The 26,428-nt window shown below is 37.0% G+C and overlaps 1 protein-coding gene and 1 pseudogene across 1 annotated transcript in view; one reads left to right on the top strand and one right to left on the bottom strand.

Annotated features, from left to right (window-relative positions):
• Positions 1 to 26,215, top strand: part of KLHL8 (kelch like family member 8) — a 61,074-nt gene extending 34,859 nt beyond the window's left edge. Inside the window, exons 3-10 of the mRNA XM_002814949.6 lie at positions 1,608 to 2,156; positions 4,020 to 4,206; positions 8,796 to 8,939; positions 10,544 to 10,655; positions 16,771 to 16,939; positions 17,148 to 17,307; positions 23,200 to 23,401; positions 23,645 to 26,215. Coding sequence (XP_002814995.1) covers positions 1,608 to 2,156; positions 4,020 to 4,206; positions 8,796 to 8,939; positions 10,544 to 10,655; positions 16,771 to 16,939; positions 17,148 to 17,307; positions 23,200 to 23,401; positions 23,645 to 23,768 — 1,647 coding nt within the window. The 3' untranslated portion in view covers positions 23,769 to 26,215. The remainder of the gene's footprint in view (positions 1 to 1,607; positions 2,157 to 4,019; positions 4,207 to 8,795; positions 8,940 to 10,543; positions 10,656 to 16,770; positions 16,940 to 17,147; positions 17,308 to 23,199; positions 23,402 to 23,644) is intronic.
• Positions 19,508 to 21,270, bottom strand: LOC103890459 (uracil-DNA glycosylase-like; annotated as a pseudogene).
• Positions 26,216 to 26,428: the final 213 nt, after the last annotated feature.

Here is a 26,428-nt window from a genome sequence, read left to right as displayed (position 1 = left end):
GATGAGATCTTTTTAATTCATCAAATTGGCAACTATGGCTGGGTACGATGGCTTACGCCTATAATCTTAGCACTTTTGGAGGCTGAGGCGGGAGGATGGCATGAGCTCAGGAGTTTGAGGTCAACCTGGGCAGCATAGGCTTTGTACAACAACAACAATAACAAAAAGTATTTCTTAAGTTAACACTCAAGATATGGTGCAAATACTGTAAGAAGCTCAGAAATGGAGAGTTTGACATTATGTATTCACATATTCACATTGTATCCTTTGAAGAAGCATTCTATTTACAATAATTTATCTGTTGGAATAATAGAGAATGTGAATAAAGATTTAGTTACAAAGTAGTTCACTAGTGTGCTATTTGTCATAGCACACTGTTGGAAGCTATCTGATTTTTCAATAATTAAGGTGATGAGATTGCAGTGTTTTTTTTTTTTTACTGCTTTTATGTGAGCTATATCATTTCAAGATAATGTAAATAGAAAATAAAAAAACCTCAGTTGAGCTCATAGTAAATACTACTAAATATTTACCCTGTGCTTCAGTTTTCTGATTGATAAATTGTGGACAATAATAGTACTTACTCATAGGGATGTTGGGACAATTGAGTTGGTATATGAAAAGCACTTAGAAGGCCAGGCTCTGTGTCTCATGCCTGTAATCCTAGCACTTTGGGAGGCCAAAGTGGGTGAATCACTTGAGCCCAGGAGTTTGAGACCAGCCTGGGCAGCATGGTATAACCCTGTCCCTACTGAAAAATACAAAAATTAGCTGGGTGTGGTGGCACATGCCTGTAGTCCTAGCTGCTTGGGAGGCTGAGTTGGGGGATTGCTCGAGCCCAGCAGGTTGAGGCTGCAATGAGCCATGATCACGTCACTGCACTCCAGCCTGGGCAACAGGGTGAGACCCTATTTCAAAAAAAAAAAAAAAAAAAAAGCACTTACAATAGTGGTTGGCATGTAATGAGTACTAACTGATGTTTGCTGGTATTAATTCACAAAATGTTCCTGAAATATAGAAAATCATGGCTTGTTGTGTGTTTGTTACAGATACATATATAAAAGAGGCCGAGTGTGGTGGTTCACACTGGTAATCCCAGCACTTTGGGAGGCTGAGGCAGGTGGATCAGTTAAGGCCAGGAGTTCAAGACCAACCTGGCCAACGTGGTGAAACCCTGTCTCTACTGAAAAAACAAAACCCACAAAAATTAGCCAGGTGTGGTGGCGCACGCCTGTAATCCCAACTACTTGGTAGGCTGAGGCAGGAGAATCGCTTAAACCCAGGAGGCAGAGGTTGCAGTGAGCTGAGATTGCGCCGCTGCTCTCCAGCCTGGGCAACAGAGCAAGGCTTTCTCTCAAAAAAAAAAAAAAATTTTTAAAATTTTAAAAAAGTATATATATATATGATATGTGGTTAATTTGGAAGATGAAAATTGCCTGACTTTAAGAAACTGGCCTACATTGAAAGTAAGTGATCAAAGGATCGCCTTATAAAAAGATACTCTAAATTTGTCTGGAAATGGTGTCCCTGCTACAAACACATGTTAAATGCTGACCTGAGGCTGATTTTGATATTAAACTGAATCTTTCTTGGTTTCTTTTGAACAGGTTGGCTCAAAGCTAATCTCTTGTCACAAGCTGGTATTGGCTTGTGTTATTCCCTACTTTAGAGCCATGTTTCTTTCTGAAATGGCTGAAGCCAAACAAACGCTGATTGAGATTAGAGATTTTGATGGTGACGCGATAGAAGACTTGGTAAAGTTTGTCTATTCTTCACGGCTCACTTTGACTGTTGACAATGTCCAGCCTCTCTTATATGCAGCCTGTATTCTGCAGGTTGAACTGGTGGCTAGAGCTTGTTGTGAATACATGAAGTTACATTTTCATCCCTCCAATTGCCTGGCAGTAAGAGCCTTTGCAGAAAGTCACAATCGAATAGACTTAATGGACATGGCGGATCAGTATGCCTGTGACCATTTTACTGAAGTAGTGGAGTGTGAAGACTTTGTAAGTGTATCACCGCAGCACCTCCATAAGCTTTTGTCCTCCAGTGATCTAAATATTGAAAATGAAAAGCAGGTCTATAATGCTGCCATCAAGTGGCTTCTGGCCAATCCTCAGCATCATTCCAAATGGTTGGATGAAACACTTGCACAGGTAGGGGCTGAAATAAGATTTCACACAGAAATGAAATGATATGGAAGCAAATCAACATGCTTCATTTATTATGAAAAGTGTAGATTATTTCAAGGAATATAGAAATTATTGATGTAATAAATGATAAAAATGGCTTTTAGCTCTCTAATTTTCCTGTTAACTTGCTGTGCTGTTTTGGGATGAATCTAAATTTGTCACGTTTGAATTAGCAATATCATTCTCTGCTTTTTAACCTGAATATTTAAAATATTCCTTTGGCATACTAATGATGAATATTTTATTTATGCCAATAGAAAATGGTTTGAGTAAATAGCTCTAAATTAATATACTTTATAATTATTGTTTTATAATGAAGTTTCTAAATTTTAATGAATTATTTTGCTAATAAAAGTATAGTTATTCCTAATGTGTGTAGGTTTATTATGTAAACAACCATAGGACATCACTTTCTATTTTCTTCTCTCACCGTAGTTTGACTTTTTTTAAACCTCAGAAGTGTGTCTCGTTGTTACTGTTGTTATTTTTTACTGTCTGTAGGAGTTACCAGGATAAGAAGATTATAGGCCCTTGTGATCTTTTTTTCTTTTGTCTTCTTCCTCTCCTTTCTCTCCCTTCCCTCCTTCCCTTCCTCCCTTTTTTCCTTTCTTCATTTATTCCTGAGAAGTAAAATGACATTTTGCTACTTAAAAGAAGAGTGTTCTTATTTACTTATTTTTTCTAAATTAAATGCTTTGTTAAAACTTAGTGCTTGATAAAAGCACTCAGTGATAATTCTTGTGATTTTTAATAACATAAAGTTTCTTAATAGCATTATCAGAAACTTAAACAAATAGTAAGAAGAATGAAGAAGAATGAAAGTGCTTATAATTACCAGTGTTCTCATTTTAGATATTTATAGGCAGATGAAGTAAACCTATTCAAAGAATGATAAGACATTTTTTCAAGTGCATATCACAATATTTATGCATTCATATGAGTATCAAAGTTCAGAACACATTTAGATCTTCTCTCTTAGAATTATTTTGAAAGTTTGTCGAAAAGCAAATGGAAAGTTTCATTATCTTGCAGCTATATCTTATTTGTGTATGTGTGTTTTTCTTTAAGATGGTAAGGCAGATTTCATTCAAGGGGGGCCATAACAATAGATACAGGGACTGCTGCAACAAAGTCTTGCAGTTGGGGAGAGAGACTGGACTCAACCCCTTACGTGTGTGTGTGCTTTTAACTCAAAATAGCATTACCTGGTTTCATCATCCCCTTTAATCCACTGGAAAATCAGTGTATCTTTATTAGAGGAATGGTGAATGCCTCTGTTGAAAGAGGGGATACGTCCCTAAGTTAGTATATTCCCTTCCAAGATCATTAATTTGAAGAAAACAACACTTGTTTCAGATATGAATTTTTACATTTTTAAGTAAGAAATCACATTTCCCTATGTTTAATCTTAGCTTAAAAAGGCAAAAGAACAAAGCACAGCACTTTTGTTTTGATTGTGCCTTTATCAATAGAAGGGCCTTGTGATTACGTCAGTACCGTTTTTGGAAGTAAGCAATTTGAATGAAGATGATTCAATTATAAAGCCTATTTAAACCAGTATTTAAAGTGGGTGGATATAATTTAACGTGTAGTCTGATTTCATTTGAGCAGACCAATACTGGAAATTGCTTATAATTTGGCACATTGAATTTCATGAACATGTTAGATTTCATGAAGTAACAACTTAAGTTTTAAAAAGAGAACATGCTGCAGTAGAAGTGGAGAATTACTCATCTTGTTTTCACCTTTATTTGATACAATTTTTAGACTTTATATTTTCTCAAGAAAATATAAAATTTGTTATATTGCAACTATTCATGATCTTAGGTTCGTCTGCCATTGTTGCCGGTTGATTTTCTTATGGGTGTTGTGGCAAAAGAACAGATTGTCAAGCAAAATCTAAAATGTAGAGATTTACTGGATGAAGCAAGAAATTACCACCTTCACTTGAGTAGCAGAGCAGTACCTGACTTTGAATACTCCATTCGGACTACCCCAAGGAAGCATACTGCTGGTAACCAAATTATTTTGTCAATTCTCGTGGAAGGATCTTTGTTGTATTTGAGGGTTGTTCATGTGTGCCCAAACTTAGTTGTAATATAATTAGTGTCTGATTGCCTTAAAGTAATAATTGGCAAATACGGTTTTATATATGCATTTATAATTTTTACTGTACATTATTTAGTTTTACCAATAAGCCAGTTTTTTAAAAAGCCATAATCAGTCCTGTATACTCTGAAGAGCCTACTGAAATATCTCTTCTTTTGAGATCTTCCCTGATTCTGAACTTGGTTTACTATGTTGCATTGTCATTTATTCATTTGACATGTCTTAAGTTCTTCAAAGACAGCTGAGTATCTTATTTAGGTTTCTATCCCGAGGGCCAAGCATGGAGCTTGAAATATAGTGTGTCTAAATATTTGTTTTTTCATTTTACCAGATAAAAAGAGCACTAAACATAGCTAACATTTGTATAATGGGTTATATTAAACTCTTTGAGTCTAAAGCCCTTATATTTTAGGAGGCATGCAGTTTCACCTTTATTTGATACAATTTTTAGACTTTATAATTTTTCCCAAGAAAATAGTTCATGTTCACTTCTTTTTTTTTGAGACATTATGCTATAAGAAGTATCACTTTTTAATAAAATATTTATAAAGTGTAACATATTTGAGACATGAGTGAATACATGAGGTTCAGAAATTTAGGAAGAGGAGCTCTGAATAGAGACTTCCTCTATATATGGTGCTATCTAAATGCAGTTATCAAATAATGAGGTCTTTGAGATAGCCTGAAAACAACAACAAAAGGCAATACTTGATTATGAGTAGAATGAGATTTTATCTAGGTAATACAAAGAAATGCTGAAAGTCATACACCTACCTATGAAGAAGTAATTCTTCTAGATAATTAGTTTAACATGAAACTATCCTCATTTTTTATAGGTTGATGTAAATAATTAATTTTAATTTTTTTTTTTTTTTGAGATGGAGTCTCACTCTGTCGCCCAGGTTGGAGTGCAGTGGCGCGATCTCAGCTGGCTCACTGCAAGCTCCACCTCCCAGGTTCACGCCATTCTCCTGCCTCAGCCTCCTGAGTAGCTGGGACTACAGGTGCCCGCAACCATGCCCAGCTAATTTTTTTGTATTTTTAGTACAGACGGGGTTTCACCGTGTTAGCCAGGATGGTCTCAATCTCCTGACCTCGTGATCTGCCCGTCTTGGCCTCCCAAAGTGCTGGGATTACAGGTGTGAGTCACCGCGCCTGGCCCAAGAATTGATTTTTTTTAGTTGTATAGCTTTTTTGTTGTGAATTTAGAAAGTCAGGGTATTTGATGAAATTCTTCAAACTCAGAATTGAATTCAAATAACATCTTAGCAGCCTAGGTTATATGCCAAAATGTACTAGACAGTCATATAAATGATCTCTTACATGAGTGAAGGAACTTTATGTAGTAGGTTTTAGATAAGGATTTGATCCTCATTTTGAAATAGGTGTTTTTATTCCATTTTAAGGATGAGGAGACTAACAATTAAGTTAAAAGTATGCTGAAGGTCACACATAGAAATAGCAGAGAAAGAGTATGCATCCTGGTCTTTTACTTCTATTTCAGTTTTTTTTTTTTTCTTTCCATACTATGTTCCTATGTTAACTATATAGATGAAATACTAGTTTCCACTTAAAGAAAATCTAATCAAAGATTAACATTGCATTCTGGGATTATAATCCTAGCTGTGCCATTGAACATCTGTAATTTTGGGCAAATTTATTAATCAGGGCCTCAGTTTACTTATAAACAAATTTCTTTTCTTATCTTTTTTTTGAGACTGAGTCTTGCTCTGTCACCCAGACTGGGGAGCAGTGGCACTTTCTCAGCTCACTGTGCCTCCCAGGTTCAAGAGATTCTTGTGTGCACCACCATGCCAGGCTAATTTTGTGTGTGTGTGTGTGTGTGTGTGTGTGTGTGTTTTTACTAGAGGCAGGGTTTCACCATGTTGGCTAGGCTGGTCTCGAACTCCTGAACTCAAGTAATCCACCCACCTCAACCTCCCAAAGTGCTGGATTACAGGTATGAGCCACTGGCCCAGCCCAGCTTATAAACAAATTTCTTAATCAAGGCCTCTGTTTACTTATAAACAATTTGACTAAATGATCTTCACAGTTTCTTCCAACTTTTTTTTTTAATTAAAAAAAATTTTTTTGAGACAGGATCTTGCTCTGTCATCCAGGCTGGAATGCAATGGTGCAATCACAGCTCACTGTGCCTTGAACCTCATGGGCTCAAGCAGTCCTCCTCCCTCAGCCCCCTGAGTAGCTGGAACCGTAGGCACATGCCCAGATAATTTTTTTTCTTTTTTGTAGGGAGTGGGTCTCACTATATTGCCCATGCTGGTCTCTAACGCCTGGGCTCAAGTGATTCACACACTTCAGCCTCCCAAAGTGCTGGGATTATGGGTGTGAGCCACTTGCTGCTCTTCCAACTTTAAATTTATCTGACTTAAAATATTGAATTAGTTGAAAAAGATAGCACAAGCAGCTACCAGGCATTCATTTATGCAGTCATTCAGCAAACATTTATTAAGTGCCTACCATGTGAAAGGCTCTGGGTTAAGCATAAGAAATGCAGGCACATACAGAATACAGCCAGACTTATTTTGGAATAACTTGTCTGGTCTAGGAAAATAGACATTTGAATAAATAAATGCAGTAAAGTCTTAACAGGTACTTTTATATCTTCATAAGGTATAATGGGACTTACGAAGAAAACAGTAGTTATTTTTTATCTTGGAAGAGTCAGAAAAGGTTTTTTAGAGAAAGTAAACCTTAGCCTTGGTTGTGAATAATAAATAAATGCTCTTCTGAATGCTAGTTAGGGTAAGGGTGTTAAGTTCATTTTACAATTATTGAATGCCTAGTACATGGCAGGTACTGTGCTAGTCCTTGTTAATGCATAATTGCTTAATACACAGTCTTAACCTACCTTAGTCTCTGGTAACAGATGTCGGCATAACAGATCATTTTAATACTGTGTGTTAAATAAATGCTAATTACCAAAAGTGCTATAGGAACACCAAAGATGTGTACTATATGCATAGTTGCAGGAGCATGAAGTTTAAGAGAGAGAAAGAGGGGAGGAGATTAGGTTAGATCCTGGAAGATCTTTATGCTGTGATAAGGTTTTACCTTGTAAGGTAGCCTTTGCTGCTCAAAGTATGAAGGAAGTGGTCACCCCTCGACCAGCAGCATCAGCCTTCACTTGGGAACTTGTAAGAAATGCAGATTCTTGGACTTACCCCAAACCTACTGAATCAGAAACTCTGGAAGTCAGGCCCAGCAATCTGTGTTTTATGCCCTCCAGCTGATGCTGAATTACACTACACTTTTTTTTTAATTGTAAAATATATGTAACAAAATTTGCCATTTTAAGCATTTTTTGTCATTTATTTTTAGAGACAGGGTCTCACTCCATCACTCAGGCTGGAGTGCAGTGGTGCAATCAGCTCACTGCGGCATCGAAATCATGGGCTCAAGTGATCCTCCTGCCTCAGCCTCCCATGTAGTTGGCACTACAGGCATACCCCACCACAGCTGGCTAATTTTAAATTTTTTTGTAGAGATAGGGGTCTTGTTCTGTTGCCCAGGCTGGTTTCCAACTCCTGGCCTCAAATGATTCTCCTGCCTCAGCCTCCCAAAATGCTGGGATTACAGACATGAGCCACTGAACCTGCCCATTTTAACCATTTTTAAGTGTACAATTCAGTGGCATTCACTAAAGTTTTTGAGAAGTACTGGTGTAGGTAATGGAAGGCTATCAAAAGAGCCTTTTCATTATTTTACTATGTTGACAATCTGAAAGCAAAAAGACAGCTAAGTATTAAGAGAGGACAGGATTTTGCAGTAGTTAGGTAATAGGTAATGAGGGCATGAACCGTTCCCAGTGGCATTGGGAATAGAGAGGAACAGACAGGACACCACAGGGAAGGAAGAGGTTGTTTAGGTAGGCAAGAAGGGGAGATCCTTTTGAACTTGTTGGGTTTGAGGTGTCTGTGGGACATCAAGTGGAGATGTGGCTTAGAAATGTATATAGGAAGGTGTTATGATATAGATGGAATCTAAAACAAAGGGATGAACTTTTCCTGTATGAGCAAAAAATATGTGAGAAATGGGCTAAGGATGGAACATGGAAAACATAGAAGGAAATAAATGATTGGAGACAAAAGGAGACTGATATAGAAATCAAGGAAGTAAGATGTTTCCCAAAAAATGGGATGATCAGCATATCAAATGTTGCAATTGTGTTCAATAAGAAATTAACTTAGAGGCTGATTGGTTTTGTTACGACCTTAGGAAGTGTAATTTTAGAAGGTAGGTGAGAGTATAAACCATATTGTAGTGGGACATTAGCAAGCAGAGATAGTTGATATACCCTATTCTTTGAGGGGACAAGAAGAAAATTTTATTAGATTTCTAGTAACATAATAACATTGAATACTATCCAAATAACTTTTTTTTGTCTTTTTGCTTTTACCCAAAGTTTTGGCTTTCTAATTTTTTTCAATTTGGCAGCTATAATTTATCTCTATTCTGTGGCTTTACCTTTAGGTGTGCTGTTTTGTGTAGGCGGTCGAGGTGGATCTGGTGACCCCTTTCGCAGTATTGAATGCTATTCTATCAATAAAAACAGTTGGTTCTTTGGACCAGAAATGAATAGTCGAAGGCGACATGTGGGTGTAATCTCTGTGGAAGGTGGGTCCACTCTTGTCTGAAATATCACATGATCACAATGCTCTTTTTAAAATATTTCAACTTTGAGAATTTATTTTTATATAAGAAAATGAGTAAATTGTAAATTATTTTTAAATAAAATGCTTGGTTAGTGATAATTTACTTGCTTTGTGCCCACAGATGCTCAGTGTGCATAATATGGAGATGAATATCAGAGAAAAGAGATATAAACAGTTAAACTATTCTGAGTTATAGTTACCAAAAAACTAAACCAAGGAAAAATGTTTATTGAACTCAAATTATAATTACGTATCAGCTTTTTTATGCCCATCTAACTAAAATTAATGATTATTACTACAATTAATTTTTTTGACTCATTCCTGAAAATGAATTAATTGTAGAACCATCGATAAATTGTCAGAAAACTCTAAAAGGTCACTTTTTTATTATAAAAGTATAAATGAATTTTTAACCATATAAAAACATTTTCATAAAAAATGAAAACCACTTGCAACACAAACACCCAGAAATAGTCACAGTTAACATTTTGGTGTACAGTCTTGCCTATCTTTCTGTGTGTGTTTTTGTTTGTTTTACTGAGGAAAAAAATTGATCATATTAATAGTTTTATGGAGATTGAAGTGGGAGGATCATTTGAACCTGGGAGTTCAAGACCAGCCTGGGCAACGTAGGGAGATCTTGTCTCTACAAAAAAATTTAAAAATTTAGCCAGACGTAGTGGTGCACGCCTGTGGTCTCAGCTACTTGGGAGGCTGAGGTGGAAGGATCACTTGAGCCTAGGAGTTTGAGGCTGCATTGAGCAGTCATAACGCCACTCCACTCCAGCCTGGGTGACAGAGCAAGACCCTGTCTCAAAAAGAAAAACCAAACAACAAACCAGTTTTATATGTATGTGTGTGAGTGTGTGTGCATGTGTGTGTGCACAGTTTATATATATATATAGTTTTTGTTTGTTTGTTTGTTTGTTTGAGATGAAGTTTCGCTCTTGTTGCCCAGGCTGGAAGGCAGTGGCGTGACCTCACCTCACTATAACCTCCGCTTCCCAGGTTCAAGCAATTCTGCCTCAGCCTCCCAAGTAGCTGGGATTACAGGTGTCCACCACCACGCCCGGGTAATATTTTGTATTTTTAGTAGAGATGGGCTTTCACCATGTTGGTCTCGATCTCCTGATCTCAGGTGATCCACCTGCCTGAGCCTCCCAAAGTGCTGGGATTACAGGCATGATCCACCATGCCCGGCCAGCAGTTTTATATTTTAAAATATAACCTAGTAAGAGCATTTTTCCATTTTATTAAGCATTCTTTGAAGGCATGATTAGTGATTTCATCTACCAAGTAATAAAAATTTGGGAAGCCTAAGGGGGGGCGATAATATTAGAGCATTTACTAATAAATAACTTCATGTAGAACAGCAGGTTTAGTGCAAGCTTACATTGATTTTTCATTCAACTACTGAAATGACATTGATCATAATGTTGAACAGAACAGCAATTATTGAAAATTAACTTATGGTGACATTTTAATTATATAATGTTTATATATGTAACATTAATGTTATGAATTTATTTATTTGGAGTCAAATGAAAATACTTCTCTATTTGACAGGTAAAGTGTATGCAGTAGGTGGACATGATGGAAATGAACATTTAGGTAGCATGGAGATGTTTGATCCTCTCACTAATAAATGGATGATGAAGGCATCAATGAACACAAAGAGGTAGATCAGCATGGAAAGTTACTTTGAACTGATAGTGGAAATAAAGTTTCTTAAAATTTAAAGGCCTTATTTTAAACTTTTTTTTCTACTTTAGAAACTTTAAATACCTTCTCAAACACATTTTGTTAGTGTGTCCAAGGTGATACTTTGTTACCACCTTTTATTTTTTTTAAGAATTAAAAATGCAGTCATGTTTTAGAGTACCATATGGTAGTCACAGTTTTCACTTATACATGAGCATTGATTTTTTTAAACATTTTATTTTGAGATAATTTTAGTTTATTCAGAGAAGTTGCAAAAATATTAAAGTTTCTGTGTATCAGTAGTTCTCAACGGAAGATGATTTTGTCCCCTCTGTGGGACACTTGGCAGTGTCTGGAGACATTTTTGGTTGTCACAGCTTGGGGATGGGAAAATTGCTGCTAGCATCTGTGGGAAGAAGTCAGAGACGCTGCCAAAGATTCTGTAATGCACAGCAAAGAATCTTCTAGCCCAAATGCCAGTGGCAAAGATAATCCCAAATGCCAGTGGCAAAGATAATGCCAAATGCCAGTGCTGAGATGGCAAAACCTTGCCACCTACCCTGCACCTGGCTTCCCATAATGTTAACATGTTACACAGCCATAGCAGTTACTGAAATTAGCATTGAACAGTACTATTAATTAATCTGTAGACTTTTTGGGTCAATTTTCCCACACATCCTTATGCTTCTTATTGATTTTTCTTGTCTAATTGTATTGCCTAATAATCTAATACAGGTGAATAATGGCAGAGATAGTAGGTGTTTTTGTCTTGTTCCTGATCTTATTAGAAAAGTATCTAGTGTTTTGCTATTAAATAAGATACTGACTTTAGGACTAAGGTATCTATATTTTTATCATGTTAAGAAAATAGTCCTCAATTTCTCTTTTCTTCATTGATTTTTATCCTGATGAACAGTAATATTTTAAGTTCTCACCTACATATTTATGTTCTCATTTACATATTTATGTTCTAATATTTATATTCTCATCAACATAAACTGGAATATATGCTGATTAATGTATCAGTCTAAAGGGAAGATTTTTAGTAACATACTTAGTACTCTAACCTGTTTGACACTTTCATTAATGACTTGAATACCAGCTTTTTAGATATCTTAAGGTGGAAAGATCACTAAGGCATGTGACCAAATCAGGATTCCAAAGACAGAGTAGACCACATATACTCTAGACAAAAACCTAAAAAATGTTAAAAATAGAGTTATAGGTTAAAACCTGCCTTAGGTATTTTAAAAACTCAGTCCCACGAGTACAACATAAGATGGTGGGAAATCAGGTTTTTGATTGTTTCATATGGAGAAAAGTACCTGAACCATTATGAAACACATCTCTTAAAAAAAAGGAAAGGAAAAAAGTGAATATAATACAGTTGCCTACATTAAAAGAAGTGAAGCCTTAGATTAAGGGAGTTTATAGTTGTATTGTTCTTGACACTGATCTCTCCGTATCTATAGATGTATTGTTGAAGTAGGATATATAACACCAGTTGGGGTATGGGAATAAAAGATTAGACTCTCTGTACATTTTTAAAAATTTATTTTGGGTGGATGGTTTATAATGAACATAACTTGTTGGTACAGTAACATGTTTATAATTTGAAAATAAGATATATAGAAGGTGCACAAAAATGGATTGTTATAAATGTGAGAATGATAATCTGGAATGCATGTAAGAAAAAACTAGCAGGTTAGTAATACATCTGAAAACCATGTTATCTACAAAAAATAGTTGAAGCGTTGTGATCTGGAGACAAGAAAACTTACAGGAGTTACTAGATATTTTAAGAGTGTATGTTGCTTTAGTAGGAAGGAATAAATATTTGTTTATTTATGATTCAGTATAGTAGCAATGAAGCATACTGTAATTCCTCCCAGTGATTGGAATTGTATTGTCAGAAGATCACATATATTTTGCACCAAATGGGAGATTAAATTTTGTTGCCTATTATTTTTTTTCAACTTTATTGTTCTGTAAATAGCATGAGGATTTCAAAGACTGAGCTTAATAATTTGTATAAAACTAGATACTAGAATAATTCTGCCTCTGTGTCAGAGTGAAAATATAATGCAAGAAGAGAGAAGAAGGCTATCTTAGTAAATATTGAAAATATTGCTGAAGAGTTTCTTTTAATAAAACTGCAGGTGGGCCGGGCATGGTGGCTCATGCCTGTAATCCCAGCACTTTGGGAGGCCGAGATGGGCGGATCACGTAAGGTCAGGAGTTTGAGACCAGCCTGGCCAACATGGCAAAACCCTGTCTCTACTAAAAATACAAAAATTAGCTGGGCGTGGTGGCGGGTGCCTGTAATCCCAGCTGCTAGGGAGGCTGAGACAGGAGAATCGCTTGAACCCAGGAGGTGGAGGTTGCAGTGAGCCGAGATTGCGCCATTGCACTCCAGTCTGGATGACAAGAGCAAAATTCTTTCTCAAAAAAAAAAACCTGCAGGTGATATATATATATACACATATATATGATATATAATGATACATACCTTAATATATATAAATGTATCACCCACAGTTTAATTAAAAGAAACAAACCTGAACTAGTAAAACCATACCTGAGACATTGTGGCTTATATGGTTGGCAAATTAGCACCATTCTGTAAAAATGACTTGTTATCAAAATGAGCAATTAAAAACTAAACCACACATGGGGATATGTTGCCTCTAATTTTCTATTTTTGATTAATAATATTTTCAACTGGTTTTTGCTTCTTGTGTTAAAATACAAAAGATTAAAAAGAAATGTGAAGACATTTTAAGCTTTTTTTCCCCTCATGAGAAAGAATCCTAGAAAAAAAAAAAAAAGCTAGTCTTAAACTGTTCTCTCTCACTGTCTACAAATGACATTTTAATACTTTAATAGGGAGTGATTTTTACTATGTGGTAACTGCATGGATTAAAATGGGAGATAAAATCCCAAAGTACTTTTTTAATCTTTATATCCCTGTTACTATGTTGGTTTTTAGCCAAAGATTGAATGAAACTTCTCTAGCAAAATAGCAGTTGAATTTCTTTAATCTTTTAAAATATGCCCCGAGCATTTACAGTCTGTGTGAAAAATAATAGAGCTACAATTATTTTGTCATATTATTTGTTTATAACTTATATACCCCCAAATCATGTTTTTAGTACGCATTTCAATAAATTTTCACATGTGAAATATCTGGTTATCTTTATTTTTTTATTTCATCTTTCCACTGAAATGGACACCGATGTTTGTTCAAGCTATGAGTCTATTGAAACCCATCATCCTGACGGCATGTCTAAAGATTCACTTATTCAAAAAAAAGTTTTAAATGCCCACCACAAGACATACCAAGTGGTAAAGATACCACTTTGTTTTTTGCTACCAGCAGTAAAAAACATAGCCAGTGTCTTTGCCTCTGTATAGCTTACATTGTGGAAGAGAAGATACAAATAATGACATAAGGGGAATAATATTAGCATGGGGTGAGTAAAGGGTGCTTGAGGAGTGGAGAACATCTTAATGAAGCCCCATTTATTACGATCTGAAGGAACTGCAGAATTTAGCCTGATTAAGTTATCATAGGTGGGGTAAGAGTGGTAAGTGGAGGGAGATGAAGAGCCTTCAAAAACCAGGTGATGAAAGAGAGCAAAGAGTATGAAAGAGGTCCAATGCAGTTGGGAGATTAAGGGGAAGAGTGTCTAGAAATGAGGCAGAAAGAGTAAGTGAAGGATGATGCCTTTCAAGTTTGCCAAGGATATTTTATCTGATGGGCTTTGAATTAAACATATATATTTAATATGCATGTATAGTAAATATATATTTTATATTTTTATTTAAATAATAGGGGAATTATAGGATCAGATTTCTCTTTTCAGAGAACTTCTGCATACAAAATGGAGAAGGGATTTGAGGATGACCAGAGTGAAAACAGTCTGACAGACCAAAAAGGGTTATTGTAATTCTTCATCCCTTGATGTAAAGAAATAATGGTGGCTTGGACTATACTGATAGAAATTGAGATAGAGAAAAGAGGACATATTTGAAAGATAGTTCAGAGGTGTATGGTCAAAAGGACTTTATGATAATTAGAAAGAACAATTAGGTAGAGGCAAAGATGATTCTTCGGTTTCTGCCTTAAGCAACTGGATGGATAGTGGTATGATTTCTGAATTAGGAAAACAACATGGTGAATGGGATAAAATTTTTGTTTGTTTTGTGATGGGGGTGTATTAATTTTCTATGTCTGTGTAACAAATTGCCCCCAATTTAGCAGCTTAAAATAGCACCCATTTATTAGCTCACAGTTCAAAAGTCATGCAGGTTTTGCTAGGCTTTCTACTTAGGGTCCCACAAGGCCAGAATCAAGAGATTGGGCTAGGCTTTTATCTGGAGGCACTGGGGAAGAAGCCACTTCCAAGGCCATTTAGGTTATTGGTAGAATTCAGTTCCTTGTGGCTACAGGACTGAGTTTCTCATTTTTCTTGGCTGTTGGCTACAAGTCACTGCCAGATCCTTCCCACATGTTCCCCCCCACCTTCAAACAAGCAATGGCACACTGCATTCACCTGGGTTTTTGAATTTCTGACAATCAGCTGGAGAAACCTCTCTGCTTGTGAAGGTTCGTTTGATTAGATTAGGCCCACCAAGGTCACCTCCCTTTTGCCATATACTGTAGCATAGTCATGAGAGTAACACCAGGGGATGGGGAGTATCTTAAAATTCTGCCTACCACAGCGAGGTGGGCAGTGAGTTTCATTTCAGATTAAAGTTAAGGTTGAAGAGCCAGCAAGACAGATTTGAGGTAGAAATTGGGTATATGTCTGAAAATATATATTTGAATTATCACAAATCTGTGGAAAGAATGGGATATGCTTAGGGAGAGAAAGTGTAGAGTGACCCTTAGGGAACTTTATAATTTAATGATGGAGTAAAGAAGGGACTGATAAAGGAAGCTGAAAAGCACTAGCCAGAGACGTAGGAGTGGACTAAAATGTGTGATGTTATGAAAACCAAGAGAGTTTTGAGGAGTAGGAAATAAGCCAATGATGTTGTCTGCTTTTGTCGTTTGAGGGGAGGGACAATTATTAGGCACACTTACTTTATTTCCCTGACCTAACATCCTTACATTCTAGACAACACATGTACTTGTTCTCACACACCTGAACATTTTTATAAGCACGGTATTTGGTAAGTCATAGCTTTATACCCAAGAGAAAAGAGGTTGAGGATTCTGAAAGTGAATGATAACATTATCCTTAAGAATTCTTTTGTTGGATACTCTCTGGTAAATTTAGAGTTAGAATCTCAGTGAAGCAGCTGCTTTCTCCAATAATAATAAAAGCTAATACTTCATAGAACTAAATATGGGCCAGACATTGTTCTTAGTGCTTTACATGTATTAACTCATTAATATCAGCTATGTCTCAGATGAGACACAAGATAGTAGAGGTTTATAAATTATCCAAGCTAGTGACAAGGTAATAGTTTGATAATAGTTCAACTGTTGATTGGTGCAGTGTGTTTTTTAAGAAATTGAGTTTTTTTTTTCTGATCACTGTTAAATCAGCTTTTAACATGGGCTAAGTCTCTTAGAAGTAAATATGCTTCAGAAATAAAGCAACGTGACATAAAACTTGTAATATAAAATTTAATACTCTTTTGTGTGGTATAATGAAACCCTGCAACAAAATGAGCTCTGTAATTGCATGGATTTGTAAGTGAGATTGGCTTCTGACCTCCGCTGCAAAACTTCTCTGTCAACTCATTAACCTCTCAATTATGCTGCTGTGTGTGCACTAATTGAATATTTTGGACCCTTTTATACTATTTTGTTGGGTTATATTTTATTGTTTTGAGTTTAAAGTAGCCTGTGTAGGCTATGCACTGTACAACTTTAGGGGGCAGTATTCACACAGAGTTGCACAGTTTGGCAATTCTGTAGCCATCTAGTCAAAAGCTTTGATAGATCTAAAAATAATGGAAACAAACTATACTGTTTGAAGGTTAACATGATAAATGATTTGCATTAGCACAATTTTTTATATGACTTTTTTTCCTGGAAACATACCCATTTGCTAAAGTATGTTTTATTGTCTTTGCAGGCGAGGAATTGCCTTGGCTTCCTTAGGAGGCCCAATTTATGCAATTGGAGGGTTAGATGACAATACTTGCTTCAATGATGTGGAGAGATATGACATAGAATCTGATCAGTGGAGTACAGTGGCACCAATGAATACTCCCCGTGGAGGAGTTGGCTCTGTTGCTCTAGTAGTAAGTTATATGGCAACTTGCCATTAAATTACATTGCATTACATTCATAACCAAAATAAGGAAAGGTCCAATATATCATCACCAATATGAAGATATTATATATCATATTATTTCCTGAAATACTGCCTTGTACATTCTAATTTACCATTAGAACAATATATAAGTAAATTCAAAATCTAATGTGTTTTGTTTGACTCTCTTCATTTAGAACCATGTTTATGCAGTAGGTGGCAATGATGGAATGGCTTCTTTATCTAGCGTGGAGAGATATGATCCACATCTGGATAAGTGGATAGAAGTTAAAGAAATGGGTCAAAGAAGAGCAGGCAATGGAGTTAGCAAGCTTCATGGTTGCTTATACGTAGTTGGTGAGTAAATGGGTATTTCTCTAATATATCAGTATATACAATGACAAGTGTCATATAACAGAGTAACAAAAATTACATTGTATTTAGCCTTAAGTAGAATCAGTCCTGAAATGTGCTTTTGAATTCTTTCTTACAAAATTTTGTTTATAATTAACAGAGAAGAATTGTACATGTTCAGTCTGATGCTTTTGAATTCTTTGTTTTGTTTTTTTTTTTTTAGAGGGAGACAGTGTCTTTCTGTTGCCCAGGCTGAAGTGTGGTGGCACAGTCGTAGCTCACTGCAGCCTTGAACTCCTGGGCTCACATGATCCTCCTGCCTCAGCCTCTCAAGTAGCTAGGACTAGAGGCCCATGCTATCACACCCAGCCAGTTTTTTTCTGTTTTTTTGTAGAGATGGGTCCTTGCTGTGTTGCCCAGGCTGGTTATGAACAACTGGCCTTAAGTGATCCTCCTGCCTTGCCCTCCCAGAGTGCTGGGATTACAGGCATGGGCCACCATGCCTAGCTGAATTCTTAAGGTCACATTCATAATTTTTGTTTAAATCTTCATCTTACATGTTTAAAACATGTAAAACCTTATTTTTCTAAGAGTAACAAATTTATTTAAAGAAGGGGATTATATTTAAATAAGGTATATGTTTTTAAATGGAAGGACAGATTGAATGTGCTTTGCTACAATAAATTTTAAAAGGTCTAAGATTTGTTTTTCTCAACCTCATTTCAAGGGAAATTATGTTGAATACTTCAAGTAAGCCAGTAGGTATTTATTTATTTATTTTTGAGATGGAGTTTTGCTCTGTCACCCAGGCTGGAGTGCAGTGGTATGATCTCAGCTCACTGCATCCTCTGCCTCCCATGTTCAAGCAATTCTCCTGCCTCAGCCTTCTGAGTAGCTGGGATTACAGGTGTGTGCCACCGTGCCCAGCTAATTTTTGTATTTTTAGTAAAGACAGGGTTTCATCGTGTTTGCCAGGCTGATCTTGAACTCCTGACCTCAAGTGATCTTCCTGCCTTGGCCTGCCAAAGTGCTGGGATTACAGGCATGAGCCACCGCACCTGGCCTAGGTATTTCATATAAATAAAGGTCATGTCAATGTTTATATTGCTTTTTTTTTTTTTTTTTTTTACTTTAACAATCTTTTATTACCAAACCCCATGCAGGGTAACGCTTTAACCCACCTAACAGCAAAAAAAAAATGGCATTGCTAACAAGATCAAGGATGAAGGTACAGACCCAATAAAGATTGTGTCTTAAAAAAGAAGGATATATATATTTTTATATATATATATATCTTTTAAAAAACTAAAAATCTCCAGTGTTGCAGAAAAAAATATTATAAAGTGATTTCAGTCCATAAAAAACAGCATGTAGCAGTTTGTGCTATCTTAAAAACCCCAACTCAGGATAACCCTGGGAGAAAATCACCTCCCCCCATTAAAGAAGAATTCTCTTTTCTATTCTTTCTTGTCTAAATTTCACTGCTTATTCCATGAAATGCCCAAAGAATAACAAGACTCAGTTCACATCCCTCAGCCCTTGTCTGTCTGTTAAGGCCAACACCAAGGGCTGTTCCTTGGGAGTCTTCGCCTTTACTACGATCAGAAAATTGAGCCCTAATTTCACGTCCAGATTTCTAGAAACCTGCAAAACCCTCATAGTTCCCTTAAGGAAGGACCTGAAGGCCCCTTGAAAGATCAAGGGAGCATAAGTGTACTTGGCAGAAACTGGAATGCCTGCCGGGCTGGGAAAAGGGGGCCTTTCTACGCAAAAACACCCCCTAAAACACCTTGTAGTTGAAAGTCTAACTAGGTGAAACCAAGTAACAGCAGGCACCAAACTATGGTTCTACCTAAAAGGTATACATCTTCCCCCTTTAACCATAAAGGTAAGGGGGGTGGGGTGTGGGGTAAAGAGAGCCAAGTGAACATTTGACCTCATCGTCTTCTGAGAAGTTAGCATATTTTAGGCTGAAGCCATGTTGTAGAGACATTTGGCCAAAGGATAGTCTGCTATGTGTGGCTATATAAAGCTGCCATTTCTGGGCAACCTGGTTCATGGCTGCTTTGTGGAAGCTTTACCTTATGCAGAGTATTTAAGAATTAATAGGAAAAATTTTCAGTTTGATTTTGTAAGTGACAAATACTTAAACAACAGCTTCCCAATAACCACCAATGGAGACAGACTACTCCTCAGCTCAGGATCATAGCTCCTTCCAGTCAGTGGGCTTCTTGCTAGACTTCTGCAGGAGCTCATTGGTCTTAGAAAATTGTCTACATCCAAAGAACCCTCTGTACACGGGGAGGAATGAGCCATCTGCAACACATGGTGCTGCTTCCTGTGCAAGGTACTGCCCTTCTTCTTAGCATAACAGCCCCAGAGTAGAAAGACAAGGCCATTTGAGTTCTGATTTAGCCAGGACACAACCACATTGGTAAATTGCTCCCAGCCTCCTCTTTCCTTATGAAAATTGGCATGATGGGGCAGAACAGTGAGGACAGCCTGGAGTAGGAGAACAGTGAGGACAGCCTGGAGTAGAACAGCTTATTTGGCCCACCCAGATAAATCTCCATGACCAGGATGAATAAAACCATCCATATCTGTAGATGGCTCTTTATAAATGTTTTCCAAACCAGGCAGAGGTGGAACAGGTCTTTGAACACTAAAGCAGCCCATGAACTTGATTCGGTCTCTGATATGGGTCCTGTCCTGGGATGACAACCTTCACATCTCTTATGTCACACATATGGGTCCAGGTGAAGACTTAGTGTGGGAGTGGATAAACAGTGTAATGTTTCCTTTCTTCTGTGACAAATCCTTTTACCTTGATGAAATACATTTCCCGAACTCCATTGAGGTGCTTCTTCCAACTCTCACCAAAGCCCATGGACACGTTACAGGCCATGAGTCTTGAGTAGGGCCACAGCCTCGTTGCTCTGGATACTGACCAACTGCCCAGCAGCAAGAAGGGCAGCTTCTTGGGCTTGTCTTGTCTGGCTGGGGCTTTCTTGGCAGGAGCGGCCCCTGCATCCTCACTCTCCTCACCATGGCTGCCCTGCGGTCCCCAGGTCATCCGGCTCAGGGCTGCAGGCACATTGTTTCCTGGTGGGGCCGCGGGAACGAATGCGCACCACCTGGGGACTGCAAGGCTTGCCCTGGCTGTAGTGTTCAGTAATTGGTCTATATTGCTTTTTGACTTACTGAATTGCAGAGTTGGGAGGAACATTAGGTCAGTGCATTCTCAGACCGTAATGTGCATATGAATAATCTGGAGATCTTGTTATACTGCAAAGGAGGGGCCTAGTTTCTGTGTTTCAAACAGTTCTCAAGTTACAGTGATGCAGTTTCAGGTTCATACAACACACTTCCAATAGCAAGGCTTTAAATGATTATGAAACGGGAATAATGCCTATCTTTCAGAATCATTTTAAGAATAAGAGATAATACATGTTAAGCATCTCAAAGTGTTTCTGGCACTTTGTAGTTCCCCATTACATGATTAGCTATATTGTGATTAGTAATACCTTCCTTTATAGAGGAGGAAATGAATTCAGAGAGGTTGTCACTTAGCAAAGGTCACATTTGCTTATATATGTTGATGTAAATTGTTTGTGTTACTTAACATATTTCTTATAGATATTTATATGCTAACAATACAGCATTCTCTTATAAGTAGCAGAAGTAATGCTGAATCTTTCAGTGCTCAACGTGTATTAAAGAAGAAGGGAAATAACATAATTTACCTCTACATCTTGCCTGATTATCACAACAGCTCTGTAATGTAGTCAAGAGACTTCAGAGAGAATGAATAATTTACTAATGTTCACATGCATAAATCAGTGGCAAAGCTGGAATTTCAACTTGGGTCTGTGAATCCAAAGTTCTTATGTTAAATCATTGCTACCTCTCACAGCTCCCTACCTACCACAGGCATTGACATGTGTTATATGTCGACAGGAATAACATTGTTGCTGTTACTTTTTAAATATTTTGGACCCTTATAATTAGAATAGACATGGTAAAAATAAGAATGATTCAGGTTGAACATTAAAAAAATCTTCTTGGTCATTCAGGTTCTGCTTAAAACAGGTACAACTGATTTGAATAAGAAAAAATTGAAGGTGTGGGCATGTCTAACATCCTAATTGCATTTTGCTTTTTCTATCCCTGGTTTGAATTCTTTATTATAATACATTTTTATGCATTATCTGGGGAAGTGATGGGGAACTAGTGAAAAAGAAGACTATGGAAAATATAACTAGCACAAACTTGGCCAGGTGCAGGGATTACCCCTGTAATCCCAGCACTTTGGGAGGCTGAGGCAGGAGGATCACTTGAGGCCAGGAGTTCAAAACCAGACTGGGCAACATAGTGAGACCTCACCTCTATTTAAAAAAAATAAAAAAAATTAGCCAGGAGTGGTGGCATATGCCTATAGCTCCAGCTACTTAGGAGGCTGAGGTGGGAGGATCGCTTGAGTCCAGGAGGTTGAGAGTGCAGTGAGCTATGATTATGTTACTGCACTTCAGTCTGGGCAACAGAGTGAGACCCTGTCTCAAAAGAAAACAAAACAAAAATTTTAAAAAACCCTTAATCTTCTACATTAGCGTGAGCAATAATTAAAACCAAACCCTTTATTATAATGAAAAAATGTTTTATATAATGGTTGTAATGGTAATGACACTATACATTTGTCAGAATTCATGGAAAGAATGCAGATAAAATTGGTGAATTTCATTTTAATTGATTTAATAAAATTAAACCCATTAGAGAGGTTGACTTGAATTTTTTTTCTGACCTTGTTTTTTTTTTTTTTTTTTTTGAGACAGAGTCTTGCTCTGTCGCCCAGGCTGGAGTGCAGTGGCGCGATCTCGGCTCACTGCAAGCATCCGCCTCCCGGGTTCACGCCATTCTTCTGCCTCAGCCTCCCGAGTAGCTGGGACTACAGGCACCCGCCACCATGCCCAGCTAATTTTTTTGTATTTTTAGTAGAGATGGGGTTTCATCATGTTAGCCAGGATGGTCTCAATCTCCTGACCTCGTGATCAGCCCGCCTTGGCCTCCCAAAGTGCTGGGATTACAGGCATGAGCCACCGTGCCCAGCCTCTGACCTTGTTTTTAAATAGATTGATCATAATATCAACACTTTCTATTCTCAGTAAATTAGGCTGTCACCAAAGAAAGCTATTATATTCATTTAGACTTGGAGCCTGAAAAGAGACACACTTGTTTTTAAAGGAAGGAGCACTGTTGAAATAACAGTCTCTATAACCTCAGGAACAGATTAAGTACATTGCTAGAATGAGCTATAGAAAGGACTGCTATCTTCTAGAATATGTAGCAGGAGAATGTTGTTTTGACAAAAATTCGTGAGAATTCAGTCATAATCCACCATCTCTATAATTATGATGGCGATTATAGTATTAAGGGAAACAATTGGAAAACTTTAACTTTCATCTGGATGAATCATGATTCAGTTTATTCCTTTCTTGTGCCTTCTTACTGTTTAAGATATAATACACAGAGAAGGAAACTCAGTACTGTCTTGCTTGTCTCTAGATGGCTAAGGACAAATTTATGAATGTTTGTGGTTTTTTTTTTCTTTTTCTCTAAATTATCTGCTTAGATACAGGGACTCCAGTTTTTTCCTACTTGCAAGATCTTTAATCCTAGTATTGAGGAAAATGTCACTTACCTAACGTTGAATTGTAGACAATGTCTAATGGTAGTTGGTGGTGGTGGTAGACAGGTATTGGGATGAATTTTTAAAAAAATTTTTCTCTTAACCATTCTAAAATGATTTTAAAAGATTGGGTTGTAAAAGCCATTGAATTGAAATTGAGTAGTTAATTTCTAAGAAATGTAATGCTGTTTTTAAAATATTTCTTTACATAGGTGGTTTTGATGATAATTCTCCTCTGAGTTCAGTTGAGCGGTATGACCCCCGAAGCAACAAGTGGGATTATGTGGCAGCACTTACTACTCCCAGAGGTGGAGTGGGAATCGCAACAGTGATGGGCAAAATCTTTGCAGTTGGTGGTCATAATGGCAATGCATACTTAAATACAGTAGAAGCGTTTGATCCAGTGCTGAATAGGTAATTTACATGTTGTCTCTATGCTTTATATTATCTTCTGGTATAACAGTAGATTACTTCAGAGTGTTAAAATGTTGCTAGTCGTAGTTAATACTAAGCTTTGGGATATCTTATCTCCCACTGGAAGCTTGCTGTCCTACAAAACCAGTCCCACATAGGGAATTTTTATCTTTGGTTAGTATTTTGAGTAAAGTAAATTATGCTTTGTTTTAAGATAACATTTTTTCTTCTCTGTCTTTTCAGGTGGGAGCTTGTTGGATCTGTGTCTCACTGCAGAGCTGGAGCAGGAGTAGCTGTGTGTTCCTGTTTAACTAGCCAAATTCGAGATGTAGGTCATGGATCCAATAATGTGGTTGACTGTATGTGATTTGAGTTCTGGCCACCAACAATTTAGTCATATCTGATAGGTACAAAAGAAAACCAAGATTTTGATATGACCACATTTCAACACTTTTTACTACAACTAGAGTCTTATTTAAATGGTAACTGTCGTATTGTGACTAAGTACAACTTTGGGAATGATACCTGAAGAATTATTAGGAATAGAGTTAAATTTGATACTTCCTGTTTTTGCAAATAATGGAGTAGGGAAGGAAGATAGTCGAACTTAAAACCATACCTACCCTGAAAAATGCTTAAAGTAGTGCCAAAAATCTTGAAATCTCTCTCTCTCTCTCTTTTTATTTGGATGAATCAAAATGTAATTTGTTGAGTTTTGCCTTTTGTTTTGCCTAAAGATGTTAACGTCAGGCAGTGGATTTTTCCTAGAGGAGAGATTAGTGTACATAAGAGACTTGCCCCTTTTGAAGATCATTTCTGCTTGGTGCTGATGAATTTATGCCTAGCTTTTTTTTCTAGGTGGTGATTTTTCAATTTCTTTTATATTTACGGAAGTAGAAAAAATGTTCTGTCTTTTTGAGTGCCACTTAGCTGCATTTTCAGAAGCTTATAGGCTATAAGAAGCCTTTAATTTCAGTTTGAATTGCTAGGACACCAAAAGACCTAGCTGGGCTAACTCCATCCAAATGATTTTACAGTTTTATTTTTTCATCTTTTGCAAAAAGTATTTGTTACATAATCAAAAGGTGAACCAGAGGAAATACTGAACAAGGTTTTAGATCTGATGTTATTCTGGTGCCCAGTTGAGAGACCTTGAGAAAGAATGATGCAGATTACATGACTCTAATGTGGGCAGTCTGAAAATATCTTTAACTGTCTTCTTTGATCATTTGATTTTGCATCCAAGATTTATCATCTCTCTATTTTGCTATTTGCCACCATCCTGGTTTTTCTGACTGTACGGAATCTGCATTTATTATCAGAAATGAATGCATTTTTACAAAAACCCTTTTGTAGCTGTAGGTTATTGATTAGTTCAAGCCCATCATGAACCAATTAAACATATTGTTGGTAAAAACAGATTGAAATTACTGTTTTTATCATATTTAAATCCCTCTGGTATATTTATTGAAATTTAATTAAAAATATTTCTACATATTGATTTGAAGCCAGGATATTGATGGACCTACAGATTTAACAGCTCTTCACAGTTTTAACTAGCATTATAAAATGGCCTATTCATTATATGTATATTTTTTTATAAATATTTATCAACATGAAAATATTTTATTTTGTATTTGCAATGCAGTTTGGCACCTCTCTTCCAGGCCTTCCTAAGTTTTTGTTAGTTGTGTCTTCGAATTTATTGTAGCTCACTGCTGGTGAGTTATCTGGTTCATAAGGAAGCTGGGGCAGTGAAAAACACTTCCTTGATCCATCCAGCCCTAAAGTTCATTGACTAATAGCTCATGCATCTTATTAAATGGGATTCTGGACTTGTACAGTAGTGTGGAAAGCCACATCACAAAAGCCAGTGCCTATTGAGTATATCAAACCAAAAAAAGAAAAAAAAAAAGTTTTAAGAGGGGTCAGGCTGGCAGATAAAAGTCTCTTATGAAGCAGATTTAAATCCAGTAAGCTATTTTTTTCTACTGTCACCTATGGGCAAGTTCATAAGTCATTGCTGGATCTGAACCAGTGTTCTCTTATGTAAGTACAACCATATTTCAGTCAGTCCAGAGGCAGTTAACCCTGTAGCACTTACTAGACTGGTGACAACTGGCTGGATGTGGAGAATAAGTGTCAAAACCTGGCTTCAATGTCTATTTCTCATGTCTAATGGAGTTCTTATATTACAGTGCTTGTTTAGCTATGGTTACTAATATGTTTGTTATATTTATTTTCGGGGAGAGGATCGTGTTATTATTTCCTGAGATTATTTAAAATGTTTTTTCTTTGACGTATTTCTGTCTTTCTTATATGTAAGGAGTTATAAGGGTTATTATATTTTCATTTCTGGTTTTTACTATACAGTGGTTATCTAACATACTAAGTTGGTGCCCTACCTACCCGTAAAATATGAAATACTCAGAAGTAAAGTGTATGGGCAATCAGAAGCATAGCCCTGAAGGACCTGACAGCAGCATGAAAAGATAAATAGGCCAGGCATGGTGGCTCACGCCTGTGATCCCAGCACTTTGGGAGGCCGAGGTGGGTGGACCACCTGAGATCAGGTGTTCGAGACCAGCCTGACCAACATGGTGAAACCGTGTCTCTACTAAAAATACAAAAATTAGCCAGGCGTGGTGGCACATACCTGTAATTCCAGCTACTCAGGAGGCTGAGGCAGGAGAATTGCTTGAACCCAGGAGGTGGAGGTTGCAATGAGCCGAGGTTGTGCCATCGCACTCCAGCGGGGAAACAAGAGTGAAACTCCATCTCAAAAAAAAAAAAAAAAAAAAAAAAAAGAGAAAACAGCAGAATCAATATGTGCACAGTTCTCTTTATCAGGCAAAAGCACATTTATTGAGACATGAAGTGAGAATCAGGCTGAAGGAATCATGCAGCTGAAAGATGATTGTATTCATAGAAATGAAGAGATGAAATATTCAGAGAAGATGGCTACTTTATTGTGAGACTTACCACTTTAACCTCATATGTTAACAGCACCTACCAAAAAATGATATG

Source organism: Pongo abelii, chromosome 3 (assembly GCF_028885655.2).
Source record: "Pongo abelii isolate AG06213 chromosome 3, NHGRI_mPonAbe1-v2.0_pri, whole genome shotgun sequence".
Lineage (NCBI taxonomy): Eukaryota > Metazoa > Chordata > Mammalia > Primates > Hominidae > Pongo > Pongo abelii.
The sequence above is the reverse complement of the archived record's forward strand: the minus strand, read 5'-3'. Positions and strand labels throughout refer to the sequence as shown.